The sequence below is a fragment of the Haematobia irritans genome, chromosome 3 (assembly GCF_050003625.1).
Source record: "Haematobia irritans isolate KBUSLIRL chromosome 3, ASM5000362v1, whole genome shotgun sequence".
NCBI lineage: Eukaryota > Metazoa > Arthropoda > Insecta > Diptera > Muscidae > Haematobia > Haematobia irritans.
In genome coordinates, this window is record NC_134399.1 from 123,526,650 (window position 1) to 123,548,133 (window position 21,484).

The 21,484-nt window shown below is 32.8% G+C and overlaps 1 protein-coding gene and 1 long non-coding RNA gene across 2 annotated transcripts in view; one reads left to right on the plus strand and one right to left on the minus strand.

Annotated features, from left to right (window-relative positions):
* The window catches only part of LOC142228248 (uncharacterized), a 90,754-nt gene that overhangs the window by 25,953 nt on the left and 43,317 nt on the right, over positions 1-21,484 (plus strand). The window lies entirely within an intron of this gene.
* On the minus strand, positions 1,344-13,509 carry LOC142229922 (fatty acid hydroxylase domain-containing protein 2-like). Its single transcript, XM_075300517.1, has 4 exons — positions 13,351-13,509; positions 8,934-9,109; positions 1,612-2,084; positions 1,344-1,538 (listed from the first exon to the last, which is right to left on the minus strand). The coding sequence occupies exons 1-4, from the start codon at positions 13,409-13,411 to the stop codon at positions 1,400-1,402; spliced, it is 849 nt and encodes a 282-aa protein (XP_075156632.1). The 5' UTR covers positions 13,412-13,509; the 3' UTR covers positions 1,344-1,399.

Below are 21,484 nucleotides of genomic sequence, written 5' to 3' on the forward strand. Positions count from 1 at the left end.
TCAAAATTTTATTTCTATAGAAAGTTTTGCAAAATTTTATTTCTATAGAAAATTTTGTCAAAATTTTATTTCTATAGAAAATTTTGTCAAAATTTTATTTCTATAGAAAATTTTGTCAAATTTTTATTTCTATAGAAAATTTTGTCAAATTTTATTTCTATTGAAAATTTTGTCAAATTTTCATTTCTATAGAAAATTTTGTCAAAATTTTATTTCTATAGAAAATTTTGTCAAAATTTTATTTCTATAGAAAATTTTGTCAAAATTTTATTTCTATAGAAAATTTTGTCAAATTTTTATTTCTATAGAAAATTTTGTCAAATTTTATTTCTATTGAAAATTTTGTCAAATTTTCATTTTTATAGAAAATTTTGTCAAAATTATATTTCTATAGAAAATTTTGTCAAAATTTTATTTCTATAAATAATTTTGTCAAAATTTTATAGAAAACTTTGTCAACATTTTATTTCCATAACAATTTTTGTTAAAATTTTATTTCTATAGAAAATTTTGTCAAAATTTTATTTCTATAAAATTTTATTAGTTTTTTATTATTTTATTAGCTAAGTTTTGTCCCACGTTAGTAAGAATAGTCATACATTTTCTGCACATGTACCCCAGCTCCTCCATCTCAATAATCAATGATGGACAATATTTTGTAATAATTATAATCGGTAGTCCAGTTAAAGGGGACTGATTAAGTGGAAAAATTAGAAGTCGAACAAATTTATTGAAAGAACTAAAAAACCAAAGACAATTTTTTCTAAATAGCCAGGTGGAAATGGGGATATAGGAGAAAATTCTAAACAATGGATAAAGACTATAAATTATGACCCTCTATATTTTAAGGTCAAAGCCCGGTATGTACCCCTAACGAAATTTCCGCTTCCCATAGGAAATGCATTCTTATATCTTACTAACGAAAATTCCTTGAAACGTTATTATCGACTGTTCGCATTTTTTACCATAAAAATACATCGCATGGTATTATAGGCAGGCTATAGCAAAACGTAAAATATCGATAATAATACCCCACGATTTTCGTTAAAGCCTGGTATGAACCTCTAGAGAATTCTCCTGTGGCGTGCCAGTGGTATGCAGCTATTAGGCAAATCACTTTTTCATGCCGATAATAAAGTGTTAATAAATGATATTCCTTACGGAATTTTCGTTAAAAAATGCATTTGTTATGGGTAATGGCAAAATAGTTTTTGTTTTGTACCGAAAACTCCCTGTTGGAGTTGTTATCGTTTGTTTACAATTTGCCACGAAGTACAAGATGAAACTGTTTTATAGACGAATTTATACATATGTAAGATTAACAGGTGTGTAAATAAATCAGATTTTGGACCTTTTAAAATTCTCATTTATTTTTTTTTTCATGTATCATTTTGACATTTTACTTTTGTTTCTTTGAAGTTTTTAACTTATTATTGGCATCTGATTTTTGCATTTTCGCTTTCCAACCCATTGGGCTTTCCCTAAATGTGCCATGCAATTTGTCAAACCATCCCAAAACTCCATAGTTATAATTAAATCTGTAATTAAATTCAAAAGTTAGTGTAACCACAAAATAAAAAAAAACAATAAAATTCGATTTCATTTACTCACTTGGCATGATGGTAATCGTGAAAAACTACAGATGATTTGTACAAGGGCGATGGAAATGAATAGCCAGTATGATCAGCCATAGAATTGGTAATGGCCAAAATTACAAAAGCCCAAATGACCGATAAATGGGCATTCAATAAAATCGATGAAAAAGCAATGGGGCCGATGTTACTTAACATATGCTCCACTGGGTTACAATAGAAGGTAATGGCAGCAACAGGAGCTGTCCATTCATGATGTTTCTTGTGAATGTATTTGTAGATGGCCCGATGATGCAATAAACGGTGACTGTAATAAAATAGTGGCTCTTCCAAGAGAATCATTAGCACAAAATCAAGAAGAAACGTTTTTAATGAGGGCAATTTTTCCATGGGACTACTCGCTTCTGCCCATATTTTCATGGTGATTGTAAATGATAGATACAAGATTAACGGTGTCGTAACTAATTGATTGAAGAGGACGACTTTAACTGCCTGAAATGAGAAATAAATTATGATTTTAATAATTTTTAAATTATTGTCAATAGGCCTTGTATACGGTTCTAACGAAATATTGGCATAAGAGCGACATCTATAGAAAATCATGACACAACTTTCCTATCGGCTGGTAAACGACTTTTAAGGCCTTGTATTTGTCCGTATTTGTCTTTAACGAAATTTCCTCCACCCATAAGAAATATATTGGTAGTTTTGCTACGAAAAAATCCGTGAGAAGTTATCAATTTTTTTTACATTTTTCTCCCACAAGAAATAAAAATCTGTATTATTGGTATGCAACAGGAAATTTCGTAAGAGCTCCATGCCGGACTTTACACTGAAATTTTTAGACTTAAGTCCGTTACCCATAAGAAATGCATTGCTGTATATTAACTAACTAAAATTCCATTGCTATGTATGTATATACTAACTAAAAACCGTTATTATCGACTTTTTAATTGTGACAATACTGTGTTTTAGACACGCAAACGAAATTTCTGCATGACGTGCATTCCGGGCTTTATGGAAGCAAAATGGTAACAACTCCTCACGGAATTTTCTTTAGCAAAAGTGCACTTCTTATGGGTAGCAGAAATTTCGTTACAGATGCATACCGGGCTTTAAAAAGTGAAAAAGAAACAATATCTTGCTCTGATATGAACGGTCTGCAATAGGCCTAGATTCACCTTCCTAAAGCCCAGTGTGGAGCTCTAACGAAAATTACATGTCGATAAGACCGTTTGATATGTGTTTCTTGCGAACGAGAAAATATACACAGTCGATAACATCGTCTTCACGGAAATAGCATTAGCAAATGCAATCATGTAGGTTAGGTTAGGTGGCAGCCCGATATATCAGGCTCACTTAGACTATTCAGTCCATTGTACCACCACATTGGTGAACTTCTCTCTTATCACTGAGTGCTGCCCGATTCCATGTTAAGCTCAATGACAAGGGACCTCCTTTTTATAGCCGAGTCCGAACGGCGTTCCACATTACAGTGAAACCACTTAGAGAAGCTTTTTTGAAACCCTCAGAAATGTCACCAGCATTACTGAGGTGGGATAATCCACCGCAGAAAAACTTTTTGGTGTTCGGTCGAAGCAGGAATCGAACCACGACCTTGTGTATGCAAGGCGGGCATGCTAACCATTGCAACACGGTGGCTCCCATGCAATCATGTAACTGTGAATGAATCCGCCGATTCGCGCCACCGACGACTTATTACCAGTCGAACGCGATGTCATTAAGTAGGCTCATCTCGACTGAAATTAAGCCTCTAATTCGTTAAATGTTAAAAAAAAGCTTCACATTTTTTTGTATCTTTCCCCAAACTAGCTCGATACTACGATTTTATAATAATCACAAACCAAAATTATGTACAACAGATATGGATAAAATGTAGATTTTATTTTAAGATTGTTTGTACGATTTATCGCATAGCGATTCGGATACGTTTTGTTTGATCAGAGAATGAAGCCGCCGAGTCGCGCCGCCGATTTTAGCCGTCGCCGACCCGTTTTTAGCAGTCGACGCCGCCGCCGAATATGTCGACTCATCTCGACTCAAATTTAGCCGCCAATTAATCTAAAATATTGATTTATATCAGAAAAATTTAATAATATTTGTTATAGTTTTTGCCTAAATTTTGAACTTTCCACTTTCAATCAATTAATATCAAGTTGCTATAATAGTTTTACAAAATTTTAGCTCAAAAAATTTGAATGAAATGTAAATTTGATTGTAAGATTGGTTGTACAACTAATCTCATTACAATTCGGAAAACTTAAAATTTATTTTTTAAAAGATAATTTTGCGCCGCCGAAGAGACAATTTTTTATCGGCTTAGCCGTCAAGCCGCCGCCGCCGGAGGCAAAAATGTAGTATTAGCCGCCGCCGACAAAAATGGGTCGGCTTCATTCTCTGTGTTTGATATTTTAATGGATAATTGGCCAACGCAGGGTAGACCGTTTTTTTTTGTCGGCAGTGCCAAAAATGTGTCAGCCTTCTTGTATTTGCTAAAAAATTTGAGTATTTCTCAAATTAAGGCATAGCAGCAAACAAAATGTTTGCTGATCGCATTTAGAAGCTTTTGAGGATATTACAATAATTTTACGAATTGTTATCCAATAGACCACAAAGTACAAAAATATGTCAGCAAACACCGACAGCTGATTCAGCAAACTTTTGGGCAATTGGATCAGAAAATAAAAGGAAGTTTTCAATAGTTTCCGTATCTGGAAGTAAACAGGGATATAGCTCTAGCGAAAAAAAAAAATCGTTATTACAATATAATCTATGTGATGATAAACGAAGTTGACAAAAAATTATTAAGAATGTATTATAAATTTACTTTTCGAAGCCAAAAGGCGCTAAAATTACATAATATCAAATTTAAAGACTATCAAAATCTTATTTGGAATTTTTTATTTCTATAGAAAATGTTGTCAAAAGTTTATTTCTGTACAAAATTTTGTAAAAATTTTATTTCTATAGAAAATGTCAAAATTTTATTTCTGTACAAAATTTTGTAAAAATTTTATTTCTGTACAAAATTTTGTAAAAATTTTATTTCTATAGAAAATTTTGTCAAAATTTTATTTCTATAAAAAATTTTGTCAAACTATTGTTTCTATATCAAATTTTCTCAAAATTTTATTTCTATAGAAAATTTTCTCAAAATTTTATTTCTATAGAAAATTTTTTCAAAATTTTATTTCTATAGAAAATTTTATTTCTGTAAGGAATTTTGTAAAAATTTTATTCTTATAGTAAATATTGTCAACAATTTATTTCTATACAAATTTTTTTCAAAATTTTATTTCTATAGAAAATTTTGTCAAAATTTTATTTCTATAACAAATTTTCTCAAAATTTTGTTTCTATGGAAAATTTTCTCAAAATTTTATTTCTATAGAATTTTTTTTCAAAATTTTATTTTGTAAAAATTTTATTCTTATAGTAAATATTGTCAATAATTTGTTTTCTTTATTGTCAACAATTTATTTCTATACAATTTTTTTTTTCAAAATTTTATTTCTATAGCAAATTTTGTCAAATTTTTATATCTATAGAAAATGTTGTCAAAATTTTCTTTCCATACACACAAAAATTTTTTTTCTGATTCAATCACGAAATTAATTAATACAATTAATTTTTTAATTGAAATATCGTCAATCACGAAAATGATAATATCAATCACAGTTTTAATTGGGCATAAAAAATACTTGATTAAAAAATTAATTGATTTCATTAGCAAATTTCAATTAATTTTTTAATTGATTCAATTAAAAATTTAATTGATGTTGATTTCAAAACTCAATTAATTTTTTAATTGGAAAAGGTGACTATTTTCAATTGCTTTCTGAATTGGCTTAGTGTTTTTAGTTTGATTGTTTGAAATAAATTTTTAATTACAAATTTTAAAAAATATTCATCACTTTTGTTCGATTAAACAGTTAATTGTATCAATTAATTTTTTAACTAAAAATATTAAAATTTTCAATCATTGACTTAATTAACTTAATCTTTCTATCTTGGTTAAAAAGTTAATTGTATCAATTAATTTATTAATTGATAACAATTTCAATTCTATTAACTTTTTAATTGGAAATATATTGGTGATATTTTTTTTCTGTGTAGAAACTTTTGCCAAAATTAAGAATTCTACCAATATACAAAACAGTAAAAAAATTACCATAGAACGTTGTTTTTATTGTTTTTGTAATACTGCAAGTATTGACGAAACGTTGGGATAAATATGTAAAAACAATTTTCTTCAATCAATGAATTTTAGTTCCAATTATCTAAATAAACAATTAAAGGAAATGAATATTCACATCAAAAGATAGAGTATTCAAAAATTCTTATTGTAAATCAATAATATCTAGTTCTATTTACTATCAGAATACATTTCTTGTTATAAAGTTTTAAGTGTCCTAAAAGTGATCTTGTTTTATTATGTTAGGCACTCGATCAAGTGCATAATAAATGGGTACAATCTCTACTCTCTATATAATGAACTTTCAATAAATTTGTTTTTAATCTTTATATATTAAAGAATAATTGTTATCTTAAAATATGGAATTGGAAGTATTATCACGGATTAAAATCATGATTTGGAAAATAATCGTATTAGTAATTCAATTGAGTGCATGCAAACCCATCTTGACAGCAATGGAATAGAAAATTTAATCAACAATTTTGTATCAAAAATATATGTATGTTGTATATTATTAGTAATTTTTGATTGATGTATTCAATATGAAGAAAATATACTAGTTTTCTTTATGCAAATATACACTTGACGCAGTGACAATATTAAGGAGTTTAGAATTGATTCCGAGCCAAAGATGCGGTTTCTCTGTAGGCTCGACGCCCATATCTCACATTCTTACAGAAGTATACTGTTAGCCATCTCCATGAGTATCCTTCTACTGCTAGGAAGAGGGTCTCCTACACGCAAAGAAAAAAAAAAAACGTTTGGAAAACGTGTACCGAAAACGTTTTTATTTTGTTAGAGTTTTTTGAATTGCTTCGAAAATTTTAAACTTTTATCACCAAAAAAAAAATTCGTTTGTTACAAAATTTTTATTTTTTCAATAAAAAAAGTTATTTTTGAAACAACAACATAGTCCATTTCGTTTATATCAAACACTGTTCTTTTCTGACTTTAGGTCTTTAATAAGACACAGTTCAAAAATTAATATAGTACAATGTAATGTTGAACATTTTTTCGGAATCTTCCGAACATATCTGGAATATATGTAAAAAAAAAACAAAAAAACTTTGGTCGAAGCAGGGATCGAACCCACGATCCTTGGCATGCAAGTCGGACGTAGCAACCACTGCTCCACGGTGCCAAACTAAATGTTTGTTTCTGTCAAATAAACTTTGTTTATTCGGTTCGTGGGCGCCGAAAGCTATGCTATATAAATATAACTTATATGGATAATTATCTATTGATGGCCATAACAGATACATAGCTCAGTGATTAGTGTGTTGGCTTACAAAGTACATGGTACGCGGTTCGATTCTCCGTCCAGGCGAAAGGTAAAACAAAAATTAAAAATTTATAAAATCGTATGATTTCTTCTACGTTGTTTGTATTACAGGAAAAGGTGCTAAGAACTAAAAAACCTCGTGGAAGTGAGAAAGATATGCGGGAAAATGCAATTAGCCAGAAAAAATGTTTTTTTTTTGGCTTAGTCTTTATGAAATTGTTTTTACATCCTGGAAAAGAATAAACGTTTATCACAAAAAGTATATACTTTTCTTCCAAATACACTTCCTTTCAGCGAAAAGCAAATGAGAAACGAACTTTGTTTGTCTAAAATTTCGTTTGGGAGGAAAGAATTATTTTTTGCGTGTATGTTTGCGATTAGAGAACGTCACGATTGAGCAGGCTAAGAGCAAACATAGAAGGCCCTTTTCTAAGGAGAATACAGATGCTCATCATGTTTGCCAAATTTTTTTCGAGAGAGTTCCCCAAAATTTCGCAATATATCCCCAAAAAACCGCAACTAAAATACTTTTCCCATGAAAAATCCCCAAAAAAAATGTAAAACAAGAAAAACAATCTCATATTATCGAGTTCTTTAATACGTCAGGACATCAACAAGTCTGATCACCTGATCAATTGTTGTAATCGATGTGTATTTTGCAATAAAAGTTTTCGATTTTTTTCTTGCAAAGTTATACTATGTTCTATTGAAAACATTTAGAATAAATGTAGGTTATTCCCATGTATTTTTTTTCTGATGACCGATCGTAGGAACAAACGAAACGAAAGCGAAATGAAACTGCATACAAGAAAATTTTCATGGTACTTAAAAAGAATTGTGTAAGACCGGACCCAAGAAATAATGGAAGTTGGGCCTTCTTCATATTTGTTACTTCTATATAGAACTATGATGGTAAACAGGAACGCGGTTTAGCCAAACGTAAATGAATTTATAAAAATTGTCGTATAAGTCTTACAGCCTGTTTCTGTATGTCGAACGAGCTCCATCGATCGACTGAAATGAAGACAAACAGCTGAATTTATAACCAAAAATCAGCTGTTTCTATGCATTTCAGTCGATCGATAGAGCTGATTCGACATACAGAAACAGGGTGTTATTGTACTTCGCTTTTACACTTTCTATAATAAATTTAATACCTCATGATAGAGGGCGGAAATATCCTCAAATCACGACATTATCCCCAACCAAATCCCAAGATCACCAAGGTGAAAAAATATCCCCAACCACGAGAAAAAATCCCCAGTTTGGGGGGAAATCCCCTAATCTGACAAAACTTGATGATCATGGAGATGACTAACAGTACATTCATTTATGAATGTGAGATCTGAGCGTCGAGCCTACAAAGAAACCGCACCTTTGGGTCGGAATCAATTCTTATAACAAAATTGCATCTTCAGCAACTTTCGTGTCCATTAATTTTTATTTTCCTTGAAAAATTCTTTTAAAAATAACAACGAACTCTATCCCCCATATACAATTTCAGTTTGGGGAAATACATTTTTTTTTGCATATACAAAAGGACAATTTTGAAATCTCAAACAGGGAAGATTTCTATCATAATAATAATTGGTGTTTTAACACCGTACCATATATAGTAAATCAAATGTTATCGCAATCCCTTGTTGGTTGTTATTATCTTAACGTTGCAAATTTGTTATTGTTTTTTATTTATTTGCTGTCCTATGGTGGATTAGCAAATGATAGCTGACATTTATCTACGTTCAAATTCCAAATCTATTTCAATTTCTATAACTACTGCCACTACTATCGCATTGATAAATATTGCACGTAATGCATTAATCATTTCACTATATAATCTTACCTTCCAGAATTTCTTCATGTCCAGTGGTACATTCTGATCGGGTTGTATTTTATGTTTAAATATCCATTTGGGACGTTGAGTGTAATCGATCAGTGCAAATATTCCTGCATGCGTCCAATATGATACAATTACCAAAATTGTAGTACCAATAAGATATACATATAATGGATCGCCACCTTTAATAAAAAAAACAGTAACCATTATAAAAAAGTTAGGAAAGTCTAAAGTCGGGCGGGGACGACTATATTATACACTGCACCACTTTGTAGATCCACATTTTCGATAGCATACCCAGTGTTGGGTGCTATATGTTAAGGTTTATGTTCCCATATACATATATTAAAAATCTGACCAGATCTGGACTAAATTTGTTAGAGTTCTACAAAATTTATAGACTTATAATTTAAGTCGGCTAATGCCCTGGGGTGGAACTCAACGTTAGTAAAAAACAAGTAAGGAAAGTCTAAAGTCGGGCGGGGCCGACTATATTATACCCTGCACCACTTTGTAGATCTAAATTTTCGATACCATATCACATCCGTCAAATGTGTTGGGTGCTATATATAAAGGTTTGTCCCAAATACATACATTTAAATATCACTCGATCTGGACAGAATTTGATAGACTTCTACAAAATCTATAGACTCAAAATTTAAGTCGGCTAATGCACTAGGGTGGAACACAATGTTGGTAAAAAAATAATATGGGAAACATTTAAATCTGAAGCAATTTTAAAGAAACTTCGCAAAAGTTTATTTATGATTTATCGCTCGATATATATGTATTAGAAGTTTAGGAAAATTAGAGTCATTTTTACAACTTTTCGACTAAGCAGAGGCACGCATAGCTACAATGATAATTCTACTCCCTGCGCAAAATTTCAACTAAATCGGAGTTAAAAATTGGCCTCTGTGGTCAGGGCCGTAGCCAGGATTTTAATTCGGGGGGGTTCAACTTAAAAAAAAATATTCATATAATCTCATGTGTAGATAATTTTATTTATGCATAGGTATGTATACAATATTTTTACAATATTAAATTGAGCCGACGGGCTTTTTGGGCAGCAAATAAATCAATGACTTCTTCAGTCGGCACATTTATTCGGCGATGAACCGATATTAATGCCAATCCATTGAGTCTACTCTCGCTAGTCGAATTTCTAAGATACGTCTTTAATCTCTTCATTGTTGAAAATGAAAGTTCGGATGAGTACGTAGTAACTGCAGGGATGGAAAATGCAGTACTATAGTATTTTTTTCAATACTTTTTCACCTCGGTCAGTACCGTAGTACCCCGCGAATGATTTAGTACCTTTTGTGTAGACATTTTTGAGTCGATATCAGATTTATGGTACAATATCTTTGACAAAATAGTTTAATATTTTGAGAAAGTCTTTATCAACCTTATTTGCTAATAGTCTTTTACAAATATGGCAAAAGAGACATGTTCATGTGGGAAGAAAATCTCGATTTTGTAAAAAACATAGTCAAAAACAGGATTTTATTGATCTTCAAGAATGTTTTAGTCGAAAAAAGAATGCGATTCTATATTATCGATTTTTTATTTCGGTAGAAAATGTTGTCAAAATTTTATTTCAATTGAAAATTTTGTAAAAATTTTATTTCTATAGGAATTTTTTGCAAAATTTTATTTCTATAGAAAAAATTTTGCAACATTTTTTTCTACAGAATTTTTTTGCAAAATTTTATTTCTATAGAAAAATTTTTGCAAAATTTTATTTTTATAGAAAATTTTGTCAAAATTTTATTTATATAGAAAATTTTGTCAAAATTTTATTTTCTTTAAAATTTAGTCTCTTGACAATAATTTTCCAGTGAAATTTTTGTAAAAAGTACCTTTCCGCTCAAAAAATACCTTTTTTGTACTTTCTTAAAAATTGTATTTTCCATCCCTGAGTAACTGGCAAATTGACCAAAATTTTTAAAAGAATATGCACGTTTGGAAATATCTCTTTATTGCACTCTCCAAGTGCTTCCATCGCTGAATTAGGCAGGTTCTTTTCGCAGGTTTTGCGCCATTTCATTTACACATGTGTGTTTGGCTATTTCGTTGTTGTTGCTATGGCTAAACAAAGCGAGTCATGTTCACAAAAAGAACAACAAACACAAATAAAAAGCAGAAAGACATTTTCCAAAAATGAAATTTGTGGTGCGAGAACAAAAACAATTTGTGTTTTCGGCCGTCGTTTGACCTACTTTTCAACTAGTATTCTATGATTTGTGCAAGTTTTATAGGTAAGCGTTTTTCAAAATAAAACCTCCAGCTTTTCTTCAACATCTTCGATAAGATTTTCCTATGCAGGTAAAAATATATATTTATTTATATAAAAATATTCATTCATTTCGGGGGGGGGGGGGGTTTGATCCCCCTCACCCCCCCCTGAATACGGCCTTGTCTGTGGTCATAGGAGTGCGAATAGGGCGAAAGCTATATATGGCAGATATATCTAAATCTGAACCGATTTCAACCAAATGTGGCACGCATATCTATAATGCTAATTATACTCCCTGTGCAAAATTTCAACTAAATCGGAGCAAAAATTTGGCCTCTGTGGTCATATGAGTGTAAATCCGGCGAAAGCTATATATGGGAGCTATATCTAAATCTGAACCGATTTCAACCAAATTTGGTACGCATAGCTACAATGCTAATTCTACTCCCTGTGCAAAATTAAATCGGAGTAAAAGATTGGCCACTGTGGTCATATGATTGTAAATTGGGCGAACGATATATATGGGAGCTATATTTAAATCTGAACCGATTTCAATAAAATTTGGCACACTTGACTATAGTACTAATTGTTCTTCTTGTGCAAAATTTTAAGCAAATTAGGGTAAAATCTGGCTTCTGGGGCCACATAAGTCCATATCGGGCGATATATATATATATATATATATATATATATATATATATATATATATATATATATATATATATATATATATATATATATATATATATATATATATATATATATATATATATATATATATATATATATATATATATATATATATATATATATATATATATATATATATATATATATATATATATATATATATATATATACATATGCGAGCTATATCTAAATCTGAACCGATTTCTTCCAAAATCAATAGGGTTCTATTCTGAGCCTTGTGCCAAATTTGAAGTCGATTGGACTAAAACTGCGACCTAGACTTTGATTACAAAAATGTGTTCACGAACAGACGGACATGGCAATATCGACTCAGGAGCCCACCCTGAGCATTTTTGCCAAAGACACCATATGTCTATCTCGTCTCCTTCTGGGTGTTGCAAACATATGCACTAACTTATAATACCCTTCTCCACAGTGTGGCGCGGTTATAAATACAACAAAAAATTTATTAGACACAAATAATTCTTTTTACTTCGCTTCACTGATTGTCTATCTCGTCTCCTTCTGGATGTTGCAAACATATGCATTAACTTATAATACCCTTCTCCACAGTGTGGCACAGGTTATAAAAACAACAAAAAATTTATTAGACACAAATAATTTTTTTCACTTCGCTTCACTGATTTATTTTCTATTTTAGCGGGTAAACTTAATACCCATCTTAAAACATAATAAAATTTCCATAAAATAAAATAGAGATTAATTGGCTTTAGTGCCCTGAAGTGTGCACGTTTTTAAAGACTACCTTACTGCTTTTTCTTGAAACTTAAACATGATAAAAGGTTTCAACCACGAAAATAATCACTTAAATTATTAATTGGGCTTGCTTCGATCACAAAATCATTGAAATTGAATTAAAACTTTAATTGATTTAATTAAATCACATAAATTGCAGTTTTTGTTTTGATTACAAAAAAAAGTTACTGAATCAATTATTTTTTCAATTCACTATTTTTTATTTCTCTCATGATAAGTAAAATTGCACAGAAGATATTTTTAAGTGGAAATTTAAGTCATCAAATTGTTTTTTAATAGATTTTAAATATTTTTTTACCCAACCATATTTGTTTTTTAAATTATTTAATTACGTGCACTATTTCTATCTCACAAGCTTTGAATGGAAAACATTTTTTGCAGCATTCAACACTCAACGATATTTCGAAGAAATTTCTTGAAGATTATTGATTTTTGGTGTGGAGGTAAATGAAATGCCAGATTTTGGAATATATAGAATATAAGGATGATATATCTCCACTACTTTGTATATGTCTCTTAACACCATTCATGAATATCTCTTAACATCATTCTACATTAGGTTTAACATTTTTAAAATAGTTCTCATTTAAAAAAAAAAAAACTCGTATTTTCTCCACTCACTCGCTTACCGGCCGGCAATTACAAGCGATTAATTTCATTCATATTCGTTACATCGAAAAGTTTGAAAATGATTTATAGTAACAAATGTGTTTTTACCTAGTGCCTCCAATAGATGCTCCCACATCATTTGGACTTTCGAAGGTATTTCTGTTGTCATATTGTTTGTTTAGCGGCTTTACCGATCTGTTCTGTTCGATTTACACACGCGATTAACCGCCAATTCTAGTCAATCGGCCACTATATGAGTTTGTTTTAGCTATCCGGTAGGAGAAGCTTATCTGCTTACTGCTCTATAAAAAGACTACTCTCTCTCTCTCTTTAGTATTATTGTTGTCATTGTTTTAGTTGTTATCAATTTTATTTCTCTTCAGCCCATTCGCAGTTCTTTGTGTTTTGTTGTGAATTTCTAATCTCTATAAAAGCGCTAAAACTTAACACATTTTATATATAATTTGTATGCTACCCAACTGATAAAATTATTAGAAGCAGAAGCGCGGCAGTATTAAAGTGCATAGGAAAATAAATGCACCTTCCATTTATAATTATATTAAATTATATTTAATAAATTAAATTAACTTAACTTAACTTAAATATAAATACAAATATCAATATAACTATAAACATAAATATAAATTTAAATTAAATTAAAGTAAATTAAATTAAACTAAATTAAATGAAATAAAATGAAATAAATTAAATTAAATTAGACTAGATTTTGGTCTTAAAATATATTGCCTACGCCTATGACATATCTACTCTTTTTAAAAAGAATCATAAACTTAAACGTCATCATGGATGTAAGTTAGTTACAACAAAACCTAAAGTAATCTTGGTTCATCTAAACCAGTTTTGCACATTCCCATCACCTTGCTTTAAATTAAAGTAAAAGTTTGTAATTATTCAAATTTGAACAACAACGACAAAAAGGGTATAGTTTAAAGACTAACAAAAACCTATACGAAATGGAAAGGTGAAAATGAAACTCATTTGTCATAATATCAATCTAATGGTGACTGGTGGATTTTATTGATGCTCTTAGTGAAACCACAGAGTGAAGTATTATTAATTTCGTTCTTATAAAATTGTGAAATAATTTTATAATTTGATCTATAACACTAACCAGAAATTTTCCAAAAGTAATTTATATAAATATTAAATTTATTTTTTAACTGAATTTATTGACTAAAAAATATTTATAAATCACAACAAGAACGTAAAGCGGACAGTTCGATGTAGCCAAGTTTTAAATGCTCTCCACTAAAGATCGCATACCAGAGATTATTTTGAATACACCAAATCGTAACAGCAGATTATATGAACTATGGAGATATTTTTTAAACTGATAGGATGAAAATATACTCCCCAAAAATTCCACCAATTTTAGATTTGTTCTCTGACAGAATTATCCCCTGGTTCTCGGCAATACATAAAGACTGAAAGTAGAGGGAAACAAAAGTCGTTTTTATTCCTAAAGCGAGAATTTCCTTTCACTCGAATCCGAATGATTTCCGACCAATCAGCTCATCCTCATTCCTTCCTAATACTCTAGAGGTGCTGATAGATATTTATCTTAGAACTAGCATCGATGCTGTCGGAACGACAACATGCTTACATGAAGGGCAGGGCTACTGAGACCATATTGCATGAACTACACTGAAAAAACAGTGAACCCACCAGGAAGAAAACTTTCGGTTAATTTTAGAAAATTTTGGATATTTATAGAAAATTTTAACTAAACAGTATTACAAACGTTGGCATCACGCCGATGTCATAAAAATAAGTAAATATTTTTCGACATATTCAAGAAAATTTTTTAGGCATAACTAAGGTTTTTCACTTGTTAAAGAAAATTTTGTAGTTTGAAGAAAAAACTTGCAGTTCAAAATTGCAAGAATGTCTTTAGTGACATACGAAGTTCATGATGGACGCATTTTTGGTAAAATTTTCAAATTTAAAGAAATTCTGAACTATTTTGTGGAAGACACGAATTTAGTTAATCTTTATGCTTCATTTGAGAATATTTTTATACCCTCCATCATAGGATGGGGGTATATTAACTTTGTCATTCCGTTTGTAACACGTCGAAATATTGCTCTAAGACCCCATAAAGTATATATATTCTGGGTCGTGGTGAAATTCTGAGTCGATCTAAGCATGTCCGTCCGTCCTCCGTCCGTCCGTCTGTTGAAATCACGCTAACTTCCGAACGATACAAGCTATCGACTTGAAACTTGGCACAAGTAGTTGCTATTGATGTAGGTCGGATGGTATTGAAAATGGGCCATATCGGTCCACTTTTACGTATAGCCCCCATATAAAGGAACCCTCAGATTTGGCTTGTGGAGCCTCTAACAGAAGCACATTTCATCCGATCCGGCTGAAATTTGGTATATGGTGTTGGTATATGGTCTCTAACACCCATGCAAAAATTGGTCCATATCGGTTCATAATTATATATAGCGCCCATATAAACCGATCCCCAGATTTGGCTTGTGGAGCCTCTAAGAGAAGCATATTTAATCCGATCCGGCTGAAATTTGGTACATGGTGTTAGTATATGGTCTCTAACAATCATGCAAAAATTGGTCGACATCGGTCCATAATTATATATAGCCCCCATATAAACCGATCCCCAGATTTGGCTTGCGGAGCCTCAAAGAGAAGCAAATTTCATCCGATCCGGCTGAAATTTGGTACATGATGTTGGTATATGGTCTCTAACAACCATGCAAAAATTGGTCCACATCGGTCCATAATTATATATAGCGCCCATATAAACCGATCTCCACATTTGGCTTGCAAAGCCTCAAAGAGAAGCAAATTGCATCCGATCCGGCTGAAATTTGGTACATGGTGCTGGTATATGGTCTCTAACAATCATGCAAAAATTGGTCCACATCGGTCCATAATTATATAGCCCCCATATAAACCGATCTCCAGATTTGGCTTGAAAAGCCTCAAAGAGAAGCAAATTGCATCCGATCCGGCTGACATTTGGTACATGGTATTGGTATATGGTCTCTAGCAACCGTGCAAAAATTGGTCCACATCGGTCCATAATTATATATAGCGCACATATAAACCGATCCCCAGATTTAGGTTGCGGAGCCTCTAAGAGAAGCAAATTTCATCCGATCCGGCTGAAATTTGGTACATGGTATTGGTATATGGTCTCTAGCAACCGTGCAAAATATGGTCCATATCGGTCCATAAATATATATAGCCCCCATATAAAACGTTCTCCAGATTTGACCTCCGGAGCCTCTTGGAGGAGCAAAATTCATCCGATCCGGTTCAAATTAGGAACGTGGTGTTAGTATATGGTCGCTAACAACCATACCAAAATTGGTCCAATCACACAAAAATTGGTACATATCGGTTCATAATCATGGTTGCCACTAGAGCCAAAAATAATCTACCAAAATTTTATTTCTATAGAAAATTTTGTCAAAATTTTATTTCTAGAGAAAATTTTGTTAAAATTTTATTCGGTTCATAATAAAATTTTCATCATTGTCAAAATTTTATTTCTATAGAAAATTTTGTTCAAATTTTATTCGGTTCATAATCATGGTTGCCACTCGAGCCAAAAATAAGCTACCAAGATTTTATTTCTATAGAAAATTTTGTCAAAAGTTTATTTCTAGGGAAAATTTGTTAAAATTTTATTTCTGTAGAAATTTTTGTCAAAATTTTCTTTCTATAGAAAATTTTATTTCTATAGAAAATTTTGTTAAAATTTTATTTCTGTAGAAAATTTTGTCAAAATTTTATGTCTACTTTGTCAAACTGAATTATATACGTATTGGATCGATCTTTTTTAATTTAATATATACCACGTATGGACTTACATACAATTTAGAAGATGGCAAGCGTTACCGCAACATAAGTAATTCGATTGTGGGTGACAGTGTTTAGAAGAAGTTTCTACGCAATCCATGATGGAGGGTACATAAGCTTCGGCCTGGCCGAACTTACGGCCGTATATACTTGTTTTCCTCTGTTTTAGTTAATTTAACTAACGTACACAAAAAGTTATTAGAGTAAAGGAAACTTCCTCCAAACATAATAATTCCATGAACTAAAATAAAGTTAAATTGGCTTTAGTGAAATAGAGAGTTCACTTTTTTTTGAGTGTAGTCACCTTTATTGAAAGCTCGCTGCCTGTCAATGAATACACAATTTTCTAGACATCGAAGGGCATTCAATGACATCCATTCGAGTTCCATATTAAATGGATTGACAATTCTGAACGTTGATCAAGGGATGCTGATAGACGAACTTCTGGGTTAGGTTAGTTTAGGTTAGATATAGTGGCACTGAATGGCTCATTTAGACCATTCAGTTCATTGTGATAACACAGTGGTGAACTTCTGTCTTATCACTGAGTGCTGCCCGATTCTATGTTAAGCTCAATGACAAGGAACCTGCTTTTTTAGCCGAGTCAGAACGCCGTTCCACATTGCAGTGAAGCCACTCAGAGAAGCCTTGAAACACTCACAAATGTCACCAGCAGTATTGAGGTGGGATAATCCACCGCTGAAAATCTTTTTGGTATTCGGTCGAAGCAGGCATCGAACCCACGACCATGTGTATGCATGGCGGGCATTCTAACCATTGCACCACGGTGGTTCAAGAACTTCTAACAAAGAGAGGTATTTCAACCACACTAGGGCAAGCAAACATTCAAAAGTATGTGAACAGAGACACTCCTCAAGGAGTAGTTCTATCGCCTCTTCTTTGGAATGTTGTAAAAAAACAAACTTCTGGTTTCACTATTCCCATCCACAATTGGAGATATTAAAACAGAAAGCTCTACCGGCGACTGAGAAATGGACAAAGGAGAATGGCCTAGGTCTAGTAAATCCTGCAAAGACAAAACTAGTCATTACTTCAAAATTCCTATGGTTAAGTCCATCTTCTTAGTTGGTATTGAAATTCCCTTTGGTGAGTGTGCAAAATAACCTGGGGGTTATATTGAACAGACTGCTGAACTTTAAGCTTAATATGGAACAAAGGGCGAGAAAAGCCATGATAGCCTAGTACTCGTGCAAAAAGGTAATAGGGAAAAAGTAGGGACTAAAACCAAAAATTGGGCATTGGCTTGAAACATCAGTGGTTAAACCTATAATGCTATATGATGTTGTGGTCTGGAGGCCGGCACTTCAGTAGACGACAAGTTTAGATGAAGTTCAGCGAATAGCGTGCTTGTATATCGCAGATGTATTGTAAGACAGGAAGAGTTTCCTAATGTCTTGTTGCATCTATTGCCTTTAGACATATTGGCCAAACAGTCAGCTGCAATGAAGGCTGTACCGTTGCGAGAGCTATCGCTGTGGTCGGAAAAAACAATGAGGCATGGTGATTTCTGCACCGATGCACATTGGATGGACAAGTAGGTTTCGCAGTATATTCTAACGACCTGGAACTTACAATAGCGAAACGATTAACTAATCGCTGTAGTATTTTTCAGGCTGACATATTAGCAATAAAAGAGGTGGCAAATTGTCTGAGAAGTAATGTTCCAACAAATGTTGGCATTATTCTCCAGGCAGTCAACGTGCAATAAAATTCTTGGACTCTGTGTTCTTTAACTCGAAAACGTCTATCCACTGCCGCAAATCTCTCAAAGATATGGCTGAGCAGTACAATATTCACCTTATATGGATGCCTGGCCACAGGAATATACCGTGGAACTGTGAAGCGGATGAGTTAGCAAGGCTAGCAACTATCTCACATATTCCAGGGGAATTAGAATCTTTTGGTATTCAAGCTCTTATTGCGTGAGAAGGCTGTTATGGTAGCAAATGTTCGATGGGAGAATTGCAAGGGTTGTAACGACACCAAGCAAATATAGCCCCATTTAAACAAAAACCGGACACTATATACATATACTAGTGTTCTCAAGACGTCAGATTTCAGCTATAACGGGTCGCTGCCTGATAGGCGAGTTTGCATGAACTATTGGCGCGAAGAATAAATATTACAGTATGAGCTGTAATGATGCGGAGGAAAAAAAAACTCAATTAAACACCTCTTGTGTCAGTGTCCTGTATTTTGTGTAAGCGAATTTTAGGGGCATATAGCTTTAGATTACTAGCGGACCTGAAAACGTTAACTTCAGTAGTCAGCTAATGTTTTTGGAACAATCAGGTTGGTTCAACTGAAGAAAATAATGGGGTGGGTTCAACAGTAAAAAAAAAAAAAACTAAAAGTGCCTATAGGTAATAGGTACTTTTCGTTAATGTGGTATCATAAGTGAACCTGAAACTTGTAGATTACTGGCGGACCTCAAAAACCTTAACTTCAGTAGTCTGCTAATGTTTTTGCAACAATCAGCTTGGTTCAACGGTAAAACTAAAACCAGAAGTGTCCATATGTAATAGGTTAGGTTAGGTTAAAGTGGCAGTCCGATTAAGATTCAGGTTCACTTAGACTATTCAGTCCATTGTGATACCACATTAACTAAAAGTACCTATTACTTCTAGTTTTAACCGCTGAACCAACCAGATTGTTCCAAAAACATTAGCAGACTGCTTAAGTTAACGTTTTCCAGATCTGCCAGTAATCTGAAGCTATATGCTCCTAAAAGTTGCTTGCGCTTTACACGAAATGCAGGACACTCACACAAGAGGTGTTTAATTGATTCCTTTTCTTCCGCATCATGACAGCTCATACAATAGTCATTATACTTCGCGCCTATAGTTTTTGCAAAATCGCCTATCAGGCAGCGACCCCTTATAGCAGATATCAGGAGTAATATCTGACGTCTCGAGAACACTAGCATATCTAGTGTGCGGTTAAGTTTAACGACACCAAGCAAATAGGTGTCGTTACAGCCCTTGCATTTCTCCCATCGAACATTTGCCATCATAACAGCCTTCTCACGCAGCATGAGCTTGCAGGTAGCCAGGGGCATACCAATAGATTCTAGTTTCCCTGGAATATGTAAGGTAGTCCCTAGCCTAGCCAACTCATCCGACAGACATAGCATTCTCAATTTCCCCCCATTTTTGCTTTGGAACCATACCGTCCAATGCTCCTTTATTAATGATAGCCATCACAATGATGTCTTTAGCAACTGGGGCAAACGATCTTTTATCCCTTTTGGAGGATGGCAGCTCATCCGGCGATCGTTCCCTTTTTCCAATCTCAAGAATTCCTTGAGCCCAATTTAAGGAATCGCTTTGTTTAGCCGACAGCGAGCTTGGGTCGACTGATCCCAACTTCTTTAGGATAAACAAAGCATTTCTGCGTTCCTTGAATCCCTTTCGTGAGGGATTACCTCCTTTTGATGTCGTTACCTTAGAAAAAGGTCGACTTGTCAGAATGTCGCCACCTGTCGACCCGTCTACAGGACGACTAATTGGGCCTAACTCTTGGTCATTGCCCAGATTTATAACTCCAGTCGATACCCGTCCACTGGGCCCTGAAGTTAGCAACCCAGTGCATGACTTTGAATTTCGCATGGTTGCTTATTATTTTTTTATTTTCTTAGTAGGTACCTATTACGATGAGTTTATCCGCTATTAAAAAACACGTCCGTTCCGTTCGACGGTTGAATAGATAAGTACTTTTCGTTAATGTGGCATCAAAATGGACTGAATAGTCTAAGTGAACCTGAAACTTATTAGGGCTGCCACTTTAACCTAACCTAACGTAGATATTTATCTTAGAACTAACATCGATTCAAGTTTGCTGTCGGAACTACAACAGGCTTAAGGCCTGGTTATGCATCCAAAAACGGGTCGTAAGTGTAGCGTGGCGTGTCAGCTGTTTGTTTTTGATATAAGACAGCCCATACAAACGATTATCCAACGTTTGCACAACGTAAGCGTGTCGTAAGATTCAGAAAAAAACAAAAATTTACGTGTCGTCGTATCAGCTGATCAAAACACAAGCGTCGTCGATGAAAAATGCGATTAGCGTGAAAATATATTTCATTAAAAAAGTTGTATTGTGTTGTTTTCGGTTAATATGGCCGATGAGAAATTACTAATTTTTGTGAAATTCATTTTAAATGTACAAAAGCAAAAATTTTGGGATGGGTTCAACGGTAAAAAAATAGAAGTGCCTATATGTAATAGGTAATTCTACAATGGACTGAATAGTCTAAGTGAGTCTGAAATAAAACGGGCTGCCAATTAAACTTAACATATATTTGTATTAAATATTCATGGAAATCAGATTAAATGATGTCTTCTGCTTAGATATTCGAATTAAAATTAAT